At 31.4% G+C, this 18,983-nt stretch overlaps 2 protein-coding genes across 4 annotated transcripts; one reads left to right on the top strand and one right to left on the bottom strand.

The window, feature by feature from the left end:
- Window positions 1–4,479: 4,479 nt before the first annotated feature.
- Window positions 4,480–8,710, top strand: LOC120091170 (UDP-glucuronic acid decarboxylase 2). The gene is made up of 7 exons (XM_039049060.1): window positions 4,480–5,091; window positions 5,196–5,343; window positions 6,326–6,405; window positions 6,544–6,627; window positions 7,586–7,660; window positions 7,903–7,995; window positions 8,204–8,710. The coding sequence occupies exons 1-7, from the start codon at window positions 4,480–4,482 to the stop codon at window positions 8,423–8,425; spliced, it is 1,314 nt and encodes a 437-aa protein (XP_038904988.1). The 3' UTR covers window positions 8,426–8,710.
- Window positions 8,611–18,753, bottom strand: LOC120091171 (caffeoylshikimate esterase-like). 3 transcript variants are annotated; one of them, XM_039049061.1, is made up of 8 exons: window positions 18,395–18,752; window positions 18,199–18,292; window positions 18,006–18,038; window positions 11,699–11,845; window positions 11,161–11,291; window positions 10,874–11,011; window positions 9,852–9,950; window positions 8,611–9,772 (listed from the first exon to the last, which is right to left on the bottom strand). In XM_039049061.1, the coding sequence occupies exons 1-8, from the start codon at window positions 18,413–18,415 to the stop codon at window positions 9,404–9,406; spliced, it is 1,032 nt and encodes a 343-aa protein (XP_038904989.1). In that variant the 5' UTR covers window positions 18,416–18,752; the 3' UTR covers window positions 8,611–9,403. The 3 variants fall into 3 exon arrangements, with proteins under 3 accessions (XP_038904989.1, XP_038904991.1, XP_038904990.1); XM_039049063.1 differs by having other exon boundaries at window positions 18,199–18,306; window positions 18,395–18,542; XM_039049062.1 differs by lacking the exon at window positions 18,199–18,292 and having other exon boundaries at window positions 18,395–18,753.
- Window positions 18,754–18,983: the final 230 nt, after the last annotated feature.

The raw sequence follows: 18,983 nt of genomic DNA on the forward strand, positions 1-18,983 counted from the left end.
AAATGATATAATCCTGATCATTCATTTGAAGACATGTGAGCGGGGGAACCTATATAAAGAGTTTGAAAGACCAGACCACGAAATGAATAGTCTCATTATATAACGACGTTAATAGTAGAAACTTGCATTTTACTAGGATGACCATAAGTGACATAGCCTGAATCCTGAGTGAGTTGTGAACTCCTGCTTATGAAGGCTCCTTTGATTTGCATGAGTGAGAGTTGCCATTTCGTCAACTCAATATACTTATCATTTTGGGGATTCATCTTATTGAGGACCTGGGAACACAACTATACAAGATGGAATTCACTCCTTCCCTAACGAGATAAGTAGATAGATTGCTCCCTAAGGGCTGATTTTGGGACTTGAACAATGTGGCATCACACCCTCTCTTAGCCCGAAAGGGGTTTGGTCATAGTTAGACTATAACTTATTGTTTGTTAGAGGGATCAATAGTACTTAAGGAGTTAGATGTAACTATAGAGGCAAAACGATAATTTTGGATCACCTGTACTTACGAGGATTTTGTGAAGGGTCATCGTACTGTTGACCAGTTATATCCAATAGAGAGAAAAAATATATTCGTAGTGCGAAGAGTGCAGCTGTCGGTCTTTAGTGGAGTGACCAACAGTTAACGGATGTTGAGTAATTTAATTAATGGAGTTTAATTAATTATTCAAGTACCATTGGAGCTTCAATGTACATGTTCATAAGGTTCCGTTTATAGCTCAATTTGGATTAATTAAGAATTATTTTTGGATTAATTTAAATTGTTCAAATTAATTGAGGGATTAATTATATATGATATAATTAATATAATGTATTTGATATATTATAATATAAAGTTTAATTTGAGAGGATATAAAATTAAACCATCCACCCATCATTATCATCTCACGAGGCATCGGTATTAAGCTTCCAAAGGCCATCAACGGCGCAAGGACCATAATACATGAACTCAATTGCTTCTTCCTCCTAGCCGATAATAATCCCCCACACTCCCTTATACTAAATTCCTCTACGTGCAAGAAAAACCTTTTTAACAACACACCTCTTGCCGGCCCAGAACCTTAACGATTCACATCATTAATCTCCGACACCATACCATTCCAACGGTCTGTCGGGATCCAGTAGTTCCTAAAACCACAAGAAGACCAAATAAGTAGGGAAAGAAGAAAAGCCAAATACTCTTCGTAAACTTGCATTCCTACAAAACGTGACTTGAGTACTCCATGTATTTCCTACAAAAATAGGCAAAGATAATTAGTATTAGATCCTATTTTAATAATATTAGCGAGTGTAGGGAGGGAATCAGAGACAACCTTCCACACACTAATCTTCACCCTCGGGTACCTTAAGCCTCCACACTGTCTTCCAAAAAGGTTTAAGCTTGAGATAGTCGGAGTCAGACTCACAGGAAGACTACTTTGAATTCACCGCTAACTTCTAAGCACTCTTAACAAGGAATACATCTTTAAGGTTAGGGCCCCATATAATCTAATCACTTCCTTGCATCACTGGGGAGAAAATTATCGGTTACAAGGATTTTGTTCCAAGACTCTTCTCATGATTACCCATTGTTGAACTAAAAATTAAATAAATTCTAGAGTCTAACCTATCATGTAAAAGTTGGTGTGATACCCTTTTAATTTTTGCAACAATTTACATCTACAAGTTGAACAATGATTTTTTCGTGTTGTCAAAGAGTTGAACAATGAAAATAGATGACGAGTGCCTAATTGAATTGATCGGGTCATATAGAAATGAGTTTCGAGTCTACCAATTTGTGAGGATGCCTCTGCTGCATACATCATTGCACTTCCACTTGACACCTAGTTCGATGATAAAGGATCTTACTGTGATATTCTCTTGTGAATTCTCAAAACTTTTGTCCCTTTTTTACGTTCCCACGTCCCTCCCGTGTGATGACATGTCTAACTCTTTAAGGTATATGATTATTCTAATGTGGTATTTTAGTATTATATCCTTTTCTTTAACTATTCATATGAATACTTAGTATTAAAGATTATTTAGAACTAAACATAGAATAAATCAAAACAAATGAAAACTATAAATACTAAAACTGTAAAAATAGTCAAATGTGGAAATAAAAAATGTAATTTGACTTTTTCTTCTTTATTTAAGTATTGAAAATTCGTATCAAAACTATGCAATATAAAAAGTGACACATTATTTTAGAGATAATATGATATTTTAGAATACAAATACGAGGAAGAAATTCCAGCCTAGAATCTATTAAAGCAGATTTTGGTGTGTTTTTTTCTTTCTTTTTTTGCTAATTGTTAATTAAATAAAAGAGAATTTTCAAAAAAAAAAAAAAGAAAGAAAAATAAGGAAAACTATTTACATAAAATAACAAAATTTTAATATTTTTTGATAGGAACTCATAAAAAGTCTATCAAATAGAAATAGATAAAATCCATCACTAATAGATACTGATAGACTAATTTATTTTCCGTTGTCTACATTTTACACAGTTTCATCAAACTTACCATAAACTTTAATTAACTGATATCACAATAAATAATTTATTATAAGTAAATAATAAAATATTTCTGCACCAATAACCAACAGAATGATTATAAATGCCTAAATTCAATTATGAAAATACCAAAACTTAATCACCGAATCAAGCAAGAACAAAGCTCCTCAGAACTCAACAACAAAATAAATCAACTAAAAAAGAAAACCAATACAATCAAATAAACCAATAAAAAAATTGCGACACAGCTCAACCTAAGTGAGGTATTATCTCTGGCCTCAGAAAAATAAAAAATAAATAAAAAAAGTGAGGAATTATCTGACCACTTATTTGATTATATTCAACTTTTAAGATTACAATTGTGTTTAAATTGATTCTTTTTTAATTGAATTACTTTAAATTCAAAGTTTCGAGTAATTAAATATTTTAATTTAATATCTACATAGCATTGGTTTAGTTTTTTCTTTCTTTCTTACCATATGTAAAGTGAGGGAATTAAGATTGATAATACAACAGTTAAGTGAGACTCATTTTGATTTTCATTCATTATTTTTACCACTAACTGGAAAAAATACCCGAAAGGCATCTTTTCAAAAGGTAAAGAGATTCCAATCTGCATTACCATACGAATCGACATCAATCAAACCCACTAATCTACTCAGAAGGTGGGCAGATGATTTTTATGATTGGACGGACGTATTTTTTAGTAATTCGAGATTTGAAAGGATTTCACCCTAAACAAATGATGGAAATATTTCAGAATGCACATGCCACTCGAGAGATTGGCCAGGTTAATGGGACAGATTTTGGCTATACTTCAACCACGCAAGGATTTATGCTTAATCGAATTTAACAATACTATTTGATAGCAGAGGTGATTTCGGTAAACCCATGCATGAGTTGAGGCAATTGAGTTTTAATTTGGTTTTCACAATTTTACAAGCTTATCTATAGTGAAACGTTTGAAATGGCTCCTTTCCCACACAACTTAAACACAAACAATAGTAAAGCTAATTTAACAAAAATAGGGACATCGTGAAAGATTTTATTAAAAGCTAGTTAAATTATTTGTAAATTTTTAAATTTATGTCTATTTAGATTAATTTTAAAGAGTCTAATAGGTTTTTTGACTTTTCAATTTAGAATAAGATAGTTTCGAAGCTATAAAATTGTCTAATAAATCTCTTAATTTTCAATTTTGTGTCTAATAAATATATAAAAAAAATTAAGATTAATTATTCTATAATATATAAGAAATTGAATTTTATATTTCGTGAGACCGGTAAACTTTCAACTTTATGTGTTAGTAAGTGTGTTTTTTTTTATCAAAAAGTAATTGATTAAAGATCTATTAACTATGAAATGAAAATTCACTATCTATGAAACAAAATTTAAAGTTACAGACGTTTTACTTTAAGATAATTTTAAAGTTTAGAAAATTGTTATACACATTTTTAGACATTTTAAAGTTTAGAGATCAATATATACAAATTTAAATGGTAGAATTCTAAATATGTAATTCAATTTTAAATAGCTAAAATAAATTTAACTCAACTAACATATAAATATATATTAAAGTTGGAAAGTAAATTTATAACTTTATTGATAAAAAAAAATTAAAACCGAGGTTAACTAGGAAGATTAAATTGGAACAAAATTAAAAAATAGAAAGCGTTTAGAAGAAAAAAAGAATTAAAAGATTGAGGAAATTTGCCCAGTATGCCACGGATCAGGAACGTTATCAATGGCAATTCCGTAATATATCTCAACTTCAGCCCTTTTTCTCCCTCTGTCCCTTTTAAGACCTCCTAATTCAACCTCGTCCCCCATCAGTAAACCAAAAAAAATCCCCCTCCTCACCTCAACTCCACCGCCCGGGGCGCCCGATTCCCGGCCACCCCAGCCTCCGCCGCCGCGGGATAAGTAAGAAGCCCCCTAAACCTTGTTCTGTTCCGATCGAATTTGGAGTCCAAAAGATGGGATCGGAGCTGATATTCAGAGGACACGACGAAACCCAACCGCCGGCGGACGCATATTCCCCAAAACCCCCAAAACCATGGCTCTCCGTTACCCGGCCGATCCGCTACATGCTCCGTGAACAGCGCCTTCTCTTCGTCCTCATCGGCATTGCCATCGCCACTCTCGCCTTCACCCTCTTCCCTTCTTCCAAATCCCCTTCCCGGGTCGGATACGGATATGACTCGATTCCCACCGAGGTTGCACGGTGGTCCAATACGCCGTCGTACGAGCACCGGGCCGGGTTCCAAGTCCACCGAGTAATGAACTCTGGAGGGAAGATCCCGCTGGGGCTGAAGCGGAAAGGGCTCCGGATCGTGGTGACCGGCGGGGCCGGGTTCGTCGGGTCGCATCTAGTGGACCGGCTGATTGACAGAGGCGACAGCGTGATCGTGGTGGATAATTTCTTCACCGGACGGAAAGAAAACGTGATGCATCATTTTGGGAATCCGAGATTTGAATTGATTCGACACGATGTGGTTGAACCGCTTCTTCTTGAAGTAGACCAGATCTACCATTTGGCTTGCCCTGCTTCCCCTGTTCATTACAAATTCAACCCTGTCAAGACAATCATATCCTTTCAAATTTTTGTTCAATTCTTACGTTTGTTTGTTTGTTTGTTTTTGAATTTGGGTATTTGGGTTTTGTTTTCTTTGACTTTGGATTATTTGTTCACAAGACAAATGTGGTGGGAACTTTGAATATGTTGGGATTAGCGAAGAGAGTTGGAGCAAGGTTTTTGCTGACAAGTACCAGTGAAGTTTATGGAGATCCTCTTCAACACCCACAAGTTGAAACCTACTGGGGCAACGTTAATCCCATCGGTCAGTTTTTTTTTTTCTTCATCTCTTCCTTCTATTTTTCATAATTGATTCACTCCCGCGCACGTTAGCAATTAGCATTATGACGTATCTAATGTGCGCGTGCATGTCTCAACCTGCGCCGTCGTTTCCGGCGGCTGGTCTGTACATTTTAGTCTGGCGCATGTTAGCCAAAAATAGGCTGGATTCTAACGTGCGCACAAGTAAATTTTAGAAAAATTGAGTTGAACTAATAGTTTATAAAATGTATAAGGTATTATAGGTTCTCGAATTTTAAAAATTTGTGTTTTAAAATGAAAAGTTTAGATATTATAGGTCTGGTAGGTTTTGTAAACATTTTATTTTGTATCTAAAGTATTTGAATTCTCAAATTTATGTCTAATAATCACTGATTTTTTTTTTAAAAAAAAGAAAATAAAAATTCAGGAATTACAAACTTGAATATTTAATACCTAACGATATACACCATTTAATTTTATACGTTCATTTTAGGAAATGTGCATGCAAAACTAAAATTTATAGACTTGTTAAATTAAATATTTTGAAAAGTTTAAAGATTTATTTNTAAATATTTAATTTAACAAATGGAAGGAGATTCACATTAATGCCTAACAGGCCAACAGCAAGGTAATTTATTTAAAAAAAAAAAAAAAAGAAAAAAACAGCGGGGTAATTCGATAATTTCGACAACGTAAGGATTTAAATTGGTCGGAGGTTTTTTTTAAAAAAATAATAAGGGTGGAGTTTCCGTGATTTGCGGGACCCCACCAAGCACACGCGTCCTTTTTTAACCCACCTGAGTCACAGGGGATTAAATCCGGGAAGGGTAGAGTAAGTAAAATGAGGAACCGATGGGGGCATTTGCGTCTTCTTACTGTATCTTATGCTATTTTATTATTATTTTAATTGGAACCGTCATGTTTGAATCTAGATCTGAAGAGGAGGACATTTCGGTAAATTTGATGTTGTCGGGAATGTGTGACAGGTGTTCGAAGCTGTTACGACGAAGGAAAACGTACGGCCGAGACGTTGACTATGGACTATCACAGAGGAGCTGAAGTTGAGGTAAATACCATTAATTACTTCTTTAATTTAATTTAATTACTTACGTTTTTTTTTAATATTTAAATTTTCAGAAGTGAAAAATCCTCGATTTGTTTTTTTTATTGTAATTAATTAATCAATTATGTTTCATATTTACAGGTTAGGATTGCCAGAATTTTCAACACTTATGGCCCAAGAATGTGCATTGATGATGGGCGTGTTGTTAGTAATTTTGTTGCCCAGGTAAGCTTTCTTAATTTTCTTAACTAATTTCTCTACACTTCTAATAAGGTTCGGTCACACGTGGCGAAAAATAATTGTTGTGAAATTTCTGGTCCTACTGCTCCAAATACTTTTTGCATTTGGAATTCGAACAATATTTTTTATTTTAGGGTAAATTATAACAAGTAATCTTGAACATTGCCGTTCACTTAGAAAAAAAAAAACAAGAAAACTCGATCAATACACTTTTGAAAATTGCAATATTACTCTTGCACTTTCATAAATGTTGCCGTTCATAAAATTACCCTTGGTATGATAGAAATTTTTTAGAATTTCAAACAGAAATCAAGACTTAGAACGGCAATGACCTAAAATGATGTAGTCATTGCTAATCTCATATCTCAATTTTCGTCCAAAATTTTAAAGAATTTCTACTCTAAAGGTATTTTCAAAACATTAGTGAAAGTTTTGAGGTAATATGGCTATTTTGAAAGTACATAGGTGGAAAAGTTTAAGGGCATTTTGCTCTCTTTTTTCTTTTTTCTTTTTATAAACAGTTTAGCCTTTATTTTATTCTTCAATGTTATGGATAAGGGCTAGACTAATACTACCATAATGGTAAAAACTTTCACAAATTTGGCTGACAGGGATTAATTGGTTGAATATGGCTTGATGTGGCAAGTTTCCACTTGTATAATAAAAAGAAATTTTGGTTGAATTGGCAAAAGAAAAAAAATTAGCCAGCATGTTTTGACTTAGCCTGTTGGGTTGGTTTAATGTATGATTTGGCTAACCATGGGATATATCAAAATGTCATGTTGACATTTTGTAAATGATGTTAACGATGGAGACTGAACGAAACTATAGTTCGGCATTCTCGATGTTATTTAAATTCAAGGGACCAGATGGTCACAGATATATTTTCTTCTTCTTCTTCAAAAAGTTAAAGAGGATTTATTATAATTCTTGGGCAATGCAGGCTTTGAGGAAGGAGCCTCTTACTGTCTATGGTGATGGGAAGCAAACCAGGAGTTTCCAATATGTTTCTGATCTTGTAAGCTCTTTTTTCCTCAACTTCTTTATGTCTGTGATCATCTGCCCATTTTCTAGTGATATCTGTAATTACATAGCAATGAAATTTAATCTCAATGTTTCTGTATTTACTCAAAGATGTTGTAGTTCGTTTACTTTCGAATCCTGTCATGATTTAAAACTCAATTTTACGTTATAGATGGTTTATTGTTACTCTTAACTGATATAAGACAACACGGGCGGGTGTTTATTGTGGTTTGATAGGTGGAGGGATTGATGAGGCTAATGGAGGGAGAGCACATTGGACCCTTCAATCTTGGAAACCCTGGTGAATTCACCATGCTTGAACTTGCCAAGGTATCATTTTCTTGTAACTTTTAAAACAACTTTCTTTTCTAGACTTTTCAACTAAGAGGGAAAAAAAAAAAACAAGACAAAGGTCAAATGGTGGAAAATAACTTGTCTTAATCAAATAAATTCATTTGGACTAAGTAATGTAGCGATAAGGTTGTAACAACGGTAATGACGTGGTTGAAAAATGATCATACATATGTTATGTGAGCAGGTTGTGCAGGAAACGATTGACCCGGATGCGAAGATAGAGTACAGGCCAAACACAGAGGATGACCCTCACAAGAGGAAGCCGGACATCACCAAGGCTAAGGATCTTCTTGGGTGGGAACCCAAAGTTTCTCTTCGGAAGGGTCTCCCACTCATGGTCTCCGACTTCCGACAACGTATCTTCGGTGACCACAAGGACAACAGCGGGGCCAACACGGCAGCATAATCGTTGTTCTGGGTAGAGAATCAAACAAGTCCTTGTACTGTTAAAAATATTAATGGTCAAAGTTAATAGTATAAGGTGGTGGTGCAGAAGCAAAGGGAGTGAAAGTGAAGCTTCTGTATATGGAAATCTAATAGGGGTTAGATTTTGGGTGACATGATGTTTAGAACAATTTGTTTTTGTTTTTGTTTTTGTTTTTTGGTTTTTTTTTTTTTTTTTTTTGAAAAATTATTATGTGTTGTAAGTTTGATTAGAGGAAGTGGGGTGGTTGATTTGTGGTCGAGGAAATCATGGTCCATCCCAATCCCATTCACATCAATTACAGAATTCTAAACAACAAAAATAAAAGGATAAAAATTATCGAACCAAAGTTATCATTAGTAGCTGCCAAACCCACCAGTTCCTTTTGCATTTGAGATACACCGAAAAAAATTCCAAATGTCTAGATAGGATTGATTTGTGGACTTCAAACGTCGTTTGTGATTATCTTTTAATTTTGGACCAAGGGATAAATTCAAATAGGGCATATGAAAGTAAGATCAAGGGCAAGACAGTGCAAACTTGGAAGATTAGAACACTAGTCAAGATATGAAGACAATCCGGATCACAACATGCCTATAATCGAGTATGGCCATAGTGTGCTCGGTTCGGTTTGCCAGTTAACTTGATCCTTGAACGAAAAGAGAAGCTATGTCAAAATTTATTAACTAATTAAGTCTTACTCTTAACAGTCTCTAAGAGAAGAGGCTCACTTCGACCAATGCTAAGGTTGCCTTAACAGTCGTGTTCGGTTCTGGACGATTGAATTCTAATGTTAACTACCTGTAAACATGCTAGCAGTTAAAAATCCTATCAGTGAGGGCTACTCAAAAGTTGTAATTTCAAGAATTTTATTCAGTTAAAACCCCCATAGTCAGAATCAATCAACTATGGATGGCGGCACCGCCCACTGCAATAACATTAAAAACACTACATCGCCGATTACAACCTCCCCTTCAAGCCACAGAGATAACTCCCACGATTCTGACTTCTTCGACCCTCTTTCCCATTGCTCAATGTCTTTTGGCCATTCAATCTTTCATTAACGCCATTTCCATTTGAGCAACTTGCTTGAAGTTGAAACCCCGCTGCCGTGTTCCCGCCGGCGTGCTTGTTGAGCCAATCTATGATGTCTGAGAACACAATTTCAATGTTCTCATCTGGTTCTCCTGATGTCAAGCCATGCCACATTCCTGGGTACAATTTTATTGTCTTGTCTCTGCTGCTTGCTTTCTCGTATAATGCTCTGCTTACTTCTGGGTCTGTCACTATGTCGGCTTCTCCATGTAATACGAAGAATGGGAGTGTTACCTGATTGATTTTCAGACGTTATATTCTTTAGAAATTGTAAAATGTAGTCAATAATGTTTGGATAAAGTCTTGAACTAACCTCGTGTAAGGTGTCCTCTAGGCTCATGCTCGCTCTTAGCATCTCGAGGGCTGTTTTGAGCCTGGGCTTGTCTTGGTATATTAACTTATTGTTCCTTATCTGCATGGTGAAAGTAGTATTTATGAGTTTATATTTTAAAAACTAAATGGTTGTTAAATGCACGAACTTTAGTGGTTTCGACAAAATTTTGTAAGATGTAATGAGTGGCATCTTGTAAGGACAAAATTTTTTTAGTACTCTGGTAGTATGGAAAATCATTCATTGCTTGCCACAATTGTAGCATTTAAGAATTATGTGGAGTTCACAGAATAAATAAACAATAAATTAATATATCATTTAATGATGTATCAAATAATGAATGAACTGCATTGGTACTCCTATAGTACTAGATTTGTTTCCATAAAGACATTAGTTAGAGATATTAGTATATTATTAATAAAGGCATAAGGGTAATTAGCTAGAGAGTTAATTAATGTATTTGATTATAAATAGGAAGGGGGTTGAAGGAAGGCAAGGAATTGTTGAGTGGATTAGCAATCATACTCATTTGTAGGGGTGTACACAATTTGGTTCAGTCTGATTTTGAGCAAAAACAATGGCCGAACCGAATAAACCTGTTAAAACCCTTTTCGGCACATTTGAAAAGCGAGTGGCTTAGAACCCCAAAAAACACACACGTCTCAAACTTATATTGTTGTCTTAGATGAAGGTTAAGAAGAAGAAAAGACTCTTATCGAGAGGGGAGGTTCCAAATACATTTTTAGCTCTTAATTTTTGTTTGGAGGAATCCTAACAAGTCCTAACACTCAAAGAAGTTAAATAGAAACAGGTAAAATTTCCCAATTGTTGAATGAAAAATATTAGAGGAGCTAGAAAACAACGTGTGGCTAGTAGCTTTATACTGTTAAATGCATGAAAGAGAAATCAAAATTCTAGTTTGATCATGAATCTAATGGTTAGGAGGGAAAGTGCATTCAATAATTTTTCCTATTCTACGTTGTATGATCGTGCATTCGATATACCTCTTCACGCTTTATAGGGTCCTTGAAGGCTGAATTTATGACATCCTTCGTTGGGACTATTTTCCATTTGGGTATAATTTCTTCTACTCTTGTCAACAGATTCACAACCACAGGGTGCGGCTTTACCTTCTCGGATATCTAATGTTCATACAAAGCAGTTGGATGAGAAGCCGTTCGAACAAGTAAATTGATTATTAAGAGTATGTTTGGATTCACTTTCTCATCACTTTTTAAGTATTTAAAAAGTAATTCCAAAAGACTTTAAAGCAGGTCATTCATATATGCACCTTGCACATTGGAGCTACGAGAACAGCACCATTCCAAAATCTGGGATTTTTCTTGTGCAGAAGAAGGGCCACAGCCCCACCCATTGACTCTCCATACAAGAACCTGCACTTGTCTCTGTACTCTTCCTCATCTGGTAAACCATTACTTACAAGCTTAGAATCTCGAGGGACATTTGGGAATATAGGTTGAACACTATATTTCACTCTTTTTCAAATATAAATTTAATAAAATTGATTAACTGTGCGAAAACAGAACAAGATGTGGATAAAGGAGAGAATTTATTATGAGATTTTTATAGGGATGACCCAACCACAGTGATTTTAATGTTGAATGACCAAATTCCAAAAATCATTGAAAACTAACCTTCTACTTACATCATGGAGCAGTCCATCCTTAAAGGATGTCTCACTTATCGTATTAGAGCTCCATAGTTTTCATTCGATTTCTAGTTTTGGGACATTCCGTATTAACACTTATTGGATCATCTATAGAAAAATCTCTTTTATTATCATTCAAATATGAGATATGTTGTCATACCAGAAATGGAAGTGAAGAAGGCATAACAGTCAGCAACTATGTTTTCAAACTTCTTGATGTAGCAACGAGCTCCACTGGATCGTCCATGTCCTTCATAGTCCATCCCAAACACTGCGTACCCCGATGTCGCCAGCCGATGTCCACATCCTAAATCAATTTTCAAGTGTTAAAGTTAAATAGGTAACACAATTAAATTATAGATGATTTCCCCGTTCTCTTCCCTATGATATCGTATTAGTGAACGATGGTCACAGCTTTAATTCTATAGCTGAAACTTTAGAATTCTTATAATTGAGCAATCATATACTTAGGCTGGTATAAGTATAAGTAGTGACCATCAATATTTTTAAATCTTTTACTTAAACATATTTGCATATTTTCAAGAGAGAAGATCACTCTCATTTCCATTGATATATATTTTCTTAATGTAACAAGAGTTAGAATCTCATCCTTCTAGTTTATAATTAAAATTTAATCTCTAGGGTAAGAATTATTTATGAAATTTTATTAAATTTTAGAAACTATTTCTGAGGTTTTATTGAATCATAAAAACTAAATTATAACTTTATTCAATTCATAGGGATCGATTTTACAATTTAACCCTTTACAATTTAACCCATACAGTGAAACGTAAAAATATTTTCAAAATTTGCATTGTTTAGATTATAGGATCGGTTCTCGTAAACAGAATCCAAACTACCTCCCAACCGCATATTCACTTAACTAAATCTAAAAGCATACTATAAAGAATCTAAATTGTCTATCAAATAGATCTTAAAAGGCTGATTAGTTTAAGATTTTATAGATACTCGAACTAAAGATGCCTGAGAATAATTTGATATTAATTTCAAAATTTTGAAAAAAACTAATTATATAACAATCAAATAATAATATTAATTAAACTATTAATTACAAGTATTTGTAAAATGAATAATTTATAATTAAAGTTACTTGATGATAGGACCAATTTGATGATTTATATAATTATGATGTATTAAATAATAAAACAATTAATGAATCGTGATTATTCAAGAATAAACTATATAATTATTAAGAAATAAATTCATATTATATTAATCATAATGACCATTAATTAACTACAATATAATTAATCAATTGATTGATAATTTTATTACTTCGATTCTTTATAGTTAAGTCTGTAAATATATGTGTATATATTAAATTGAGAGGAGAGATAGTGACGGGAAGAAAATTCAAATTAATTTTATAAACCATTTATATAATAATTAATTTTAATAATAATAATATATAAAATAAAAGAATAAAGAATTATATTAAAAGAGGAGAGATAGTGACCGGAAGAAAACCTACCATTTTGGATGAGTATCATTCATAGATATAATAGATGCATATAAATACCTTATTTTATGTCTAAAGTTACAAAATTTGTACCAAACAATAAGATGTTTATCCTTTACCCGTTTCACCCTTATTCCCATCTCAATTCCCTCAATCCAAACCTCTCCTAATTTTTTTTAAATGTCTCAAGACAACAAAATGGTAAAAATAATTGTATGGAACACTAATCATTGATGGACTATTATATAAAAATAATTTAAAATTTGTTGGTGACGTGACCTTTGCATGAAATCTATATTAGTAACTTTTTCTTATGAATTTTATAGTGAAAATAAAATGCAGAAAAAGAAAAAACTGAGATCTTAGCAGTATGGGTTCTTTTTCTTGTGTTTTTAAGGGTGAAATCAGCCTGTATGTATGTATATATAGTTTTTTTTTACCTTAGGAGCTTAGGATTTTTCTAAAAATCAGTTTAATATTATTTCTAAACATAGTGAATTTGCAGAAAAAAGGTAGTTTTAGGCATAATAAAAGTACAAAGAATTACGAGTTTAGCATTTTTTTTTTTTTGTGGGAACGAACCATAGTGAAATTTAAAAATGGGGAACTTAATTTGGTCATTTTTAAAGTTAGGAGAAGATTTAGACAATGTTCAGAGCTTAGTAGGTTATATAATCATGACATTTAGTTTAATTGAACTTTTCGTCCCTCACACGTTGCTCAAAGAAGAAAGTAGATAGGAAAATGAAATTTCTCTTTTCTTTTGAAAAGGAAGATTTGAACGAAAATGAAAATTGATTCCGACTAAAACCAAATATGAAAGGGAAAGTGGGTGTTTTAGTCGACTTTTTTGGTTAAAGGTCATGACAACATTTGAGCCTCCATGTGAATATGTTAGGAAAAAAGAAAATAAATCTTGTGAGATGTTACTTAAATTTAAATTTAAAAAATAAAAATAAAAAAAATAAAAGGCAAAAAAAAAAAAAAATATGACGAAAATTTCTAGTACTCTCGTAGTACCATACTCTTATAGGACCCCACATTAATGTCGGTGTGTCACACTATATTTTTAAAAGTGTGTTGACGTGACACACAATAAATTGAGATATTATGGATAATTCTCTATATTATATATATATTTTTTTTTTCAATTTGACACTTCTTGGTCCTCTCATCCAAGTTCTCTCTTTAAAAGTGTAGATGTAGACCCCATTAATGACTTAAAGAATCAAATAAATACAAACTTAAATGTTTAATGACATATTAAATACAATCTCATTTGATTTTAAGTTTTTGGTTTTTTCAAAATTGTAATCACACTAAAAAAAAAATATTATTTCCTTTTAAGATTGACATTTCTTTTCTTGTTTTCTTAATGGTTTTTTTTTAAAAAAAAAATTATTATTTCCTTTTCTAAATATGTTTGTGTGTGTAATAAATTGCTTCTCGCTTCTTTTCTTATTAAAATAAAAATAAGCGTGTTTGTTGACTTTCCTTTTTGTTTGTTTCTTAACGTTTTTATTTAGATATAAAAAACGATAAAATAATGCTGATGTTTCTAAAATGATAAAAACTTGATAACCAATAAATCCTGTAAATAACCATTTTCATTTGAATATATATTTACAAGATAGGAACAATTAACAAAGATTCAGTCATACTTCAGAAAAAGAACTTTTTTTCTAAAAGGTACTTTAACAAAAACATTTGAAAGACAATGAATTGAACTACAGTTCTTTTTAGTAACAGAAATTGAAATGAAACTGCTACGTTTTGAATTTCATTCAATATTTGAAGTTAATGAAAATGTTCATTTTTTTTAATAATAAAAAAAACTAATTGTTTGTTTTCTTTTTCTGAATCAATTAAAATAATTTTCAAATAAGCAGCTGGCAGTTAATGCCAATGTGAACACAAAGTTAAATTCACAAATGCTAGTCACCTACCAATTTCTTTTTTTGAAGAGTGTTAAACAGTTCTTTAAAACGAGACAAAAAATAAAAAAAACATCAATAAATGCATATATTTCTCAAAATAAATAAAGACGGATTCATAAAATGAGAACTATAAATATTATGTACCACCATGAAAACGTCAAGTAAAACCCCACTTTTGATACCTATTTTTTTTAGTCTAACTTGCGTTATTTTGGGGTTCCAATTTCTGTTTTAAAAATAATAAGATAAAACTCGTAGAGATGTTAGTTGGTAGGTTGAATCACTTTTAGATCAAACCCAATTGTTTAAATTTGTAATTTTCCAACACATATAACCTAAATCCAATTTAATCCAATCATAAACCTAACAATAAAAGTTGGTTAGACTTACTCAGGTCACAAAATCAATTTTTTATTTTATAAATAAATAAAATGTTAATATGTCAAAATATTATTTTATTATTTTCATTAAATTAAGATTAACAACTCAAGTTTCAATTTATATTAAAAAAATTTCTTTCCAAATTGTTAAAAAAATATTTTTAAGAGCCGTTAGAGAATAAACTATAAAAAAAAATCGTAAATACATAAAATTAAATAAATATATGTACATGTAATTGTATCATAGGTAAAAAAACACATTTTTTAAAATTAATAATAAGTTTGAATTGGTCTGGATTAATTTAGTTAAACCATGAATCAATTCAATTCATAAAATTTTCATATATTTGAATCCAACCTAATCCAAAATGAGTTGATAATCCAACTCAAACCGTAGTTGAATTTATTAGGTTTTTCTCCAATATAGCAATTTATAACTAATATTTCAATTTGAAAGCATTAACATTTAATCAAAAATTAAAAAGCTAAAGCTACGTTTGGTAACCATTTTGCTTTTGGTTTTTATTTTTAAAAATTAAGCCTATGAATACTACTTTGACCTCCAAATTTCTTTACCTTTTCACCAATAGTTCAAAAAATCAAATCAAATTTTGAAAACTAAAAAAGTTCAAAAATCATTTTTATTTCTAAAATTTGACTAAAAATTAAATCATTGTACTAAGAAAAATGTAGTAAATCATTGTAAAAAATGTGGTAATTTTTTATTTTTTATTTTTTTAAAAAAAACCAAATTGTTAGAGGCCTAAATTAAGAAAGATTTTAAAATCATCTTTTTGTCGTTTTTGATATAAGAAAAGCTTATAACTTGATTGATTCGGTAGCTTAACAAATTTAATATCTTATTTTCAGATTGACCAAATTAATTTCCTATTCATTAGACGCACTTCTTGTATTTAAATTTATTTGAATCTCTCCAAAATCACACAACTTTCAAAACTAAATTTGTGTTCGGCTACCAAACACATTGAAATCGTTGATAGAATGAATTTCGGTGTAGTATGTTTATTTCATAAATAGATGTATTTGAATTTTAGAACCTAAAACGAGAAAATGAAACCAATGTGTTTCATAAAATTTCTTGAAAATTAAATCCCTCATTATGGGTTCCGATTGTGAAATTGAATCTTTATAGCATGTATGGACAATATTTTATTGGTTGAATTACAAATTTAGCATCCAAAGTTGTTTTTTATTTTTGTTTTTAAAAATTAAGTCTATGGAGATTACTTTCATCTTCAAAGTTGTTTTCATTTTTTGAATTTAGCTAAAAATTGAACATTTGTAGCTAAGAAAGATGCAAATCAAATCATGGTAAGAAATATGGATGACATAGACTTAATTTTTTTTAAAAAAAAAAAAAACAAAAAACAAAAGGATTACCAAACGAGCCTTAGTTTTTTTTTATTATTTTTTAAAAATTAAGCTTATAACCACTCATTCTAACTTCTAGAAAAATAAGTTTGAATTTGGTTTATGTTAAAATTTTTACATGATTATTTAATAATATCATATAATTTATAATATATTATATGATTCAATAAAAATAATTGAGTTTATAACTTATATTTGTCAATATTTTTATTGCATTTTAAAATTTCAATTTTCAAAATATACACTATTTGAATTATAGAATCCAAAGCCATAATACAAAGTTACCAACCATACCTACATAAATTTTACTAATATTTTAAAAAACAAATCCAATTTCCAAAGCTTATAACCACTCATTCTAATCCAATTATTAATTTTTGAAAATTAAGCTTATAACAGCTCATTCTAAATGCTATTTAATAAATAATATGAAAAAATAAGTTTGAATTTGGTTTATGTTAAAATTTTTGCATAATTATTATTTTTTAATATCATATAATTTATAATATATTACATAATTCAATAAAAATAATTGAATTTATAACATAGAATATGATATTTATCAAGATTTTTTATTGCATTTTAAATTATCAATTTTCAAAATGTATACTACATGAATCATAAAATCCAAAAACATAATACAAAGTTTAACAACCATACCTAAATTCTTTGTTTTGTTTTTACTCATATTTTAAAAAACCAACCCAATTTTCAAAGCTAAAAAAAACAGTAATAGTCAGCCTAAATTCCCTTCCATTACTAAAGAAAAAAAATATTTAAAAAATTATCTTTTTAGAAAAAGAAAAAAAAAAAAATCTATTATGCTGATCTATATCTTTACAACTGACCCATCTAACACAATCACATTGAGCGGCAAACTTTTGTTTTTATTATTATTTGTTCTAATATATATATATATGCGTGTATGATGTACCGTTTATTTGTCAATCATGTAGTCTACAATGCACCTATCTACATCTTTTTTCACAAAAAATTATTTATCATGTGTCAGAATTTTATTAGAAAATCTCTTAAAATAAAGGAAAAATCAATTTATTTTGACAAACCGAGAGGCAGCATTGGTGATCTTAATATAGCAAGTTCATACGTCAGAGTTATCGACATTTTTATTTTTTTGAAAAGCGAGCCAAAAGAAAAGAAAAAGGATGAAAACGAAACTAGATGCCAGACCAGAACAGAGCATTGAAACGAATTCAAACTACTGAAACTGAAGAACAATAACTAAAGAGAGAGAGAACAGAGAAGAGTAATAATCACCTCTCATGAATCGACTGCATTCCATGCCGTATCCTGCGCAACCACAACAACAATAACTCTCAAATTAATAACCACACCAAGCACCATAATCACCACATTACTACTCTACTCTCCTTCTTTCCAAAACACATACAAGAAACAAAAAAAAGATAACAGAGAACAGATCGAAATCGAAATCGAAATCAAAATCAACCATGGCAGAGGAAGACCAGCGCCTTCGGTGAACAAAGCCTCGGAAACCATCGGCATGTGAAAATCTGAACTCCTCTCGAATTCCTTATGTATTCCTTCCAAATAACACCTCCATTTTCAGAAGAATCTCTTTTATGATCGAAGAAACAAACACACAGATCAGAGAAAACGAGAGCGAAGTTAGATATATATTATACCTCTTGATATTGAACCTCCATTTCTGCAGGCGAGGCCGATTAAGAGAGATTGAAGGAAGAAAAACAAAAACAAAATCAGGATCTGGTGCGGTTCATTGAAGAGGATTCTTCGGATATGGGTAGAGAGAATTAATGTGTAGTGATTTGCTCACAGAGTTGAAAAGAAAAGTTTCCGATCCAAACGGCAGAGGAACCGCAAACTTTGTAACAAATAGGAGAGAGAAATAGAGATTGAGGAACTTAAATATCATATATTATATATAATGGGAGAAAAAATTGGGATGCGTTTTGGGTAGCGAAACTCATGAATGATGATGAGGTAAAATTAGAGAAGTCTATTTAATCTACGGGTCAAAGTTTTATGGCTCTATCTCGAATGAGGTGGAGAATCCTATTTAGAGGAAGTGGGAAGAAAACTTTTTCGTTTGGTTAAACGGGGACAAAGACGAAGATTATATTTCCTTGTCCCCGTATCAACTCCATCCTGCTCTGATAATTTTTTATTTCATATACATATATATCTTATTAAGTAGAGATTAGGACATATGGTTGTAATATTTAAATTTCAATTTTTAGAAATAATGATATT

This window comes from Benincasa hispida, chromosome 11 (genome assembly GCF_009727055.1).
Source record: "Benincasa hispida cultivar B227 chromosome 11, ASM972705v1, whole genome shotgun sequence".
NCBI lineage: Eukaryota > Viridiplantae > Streptophyta > Magnoliopsida > Cucurbitales > Cucurbitaceae > Benincasa > Benincasa hispida.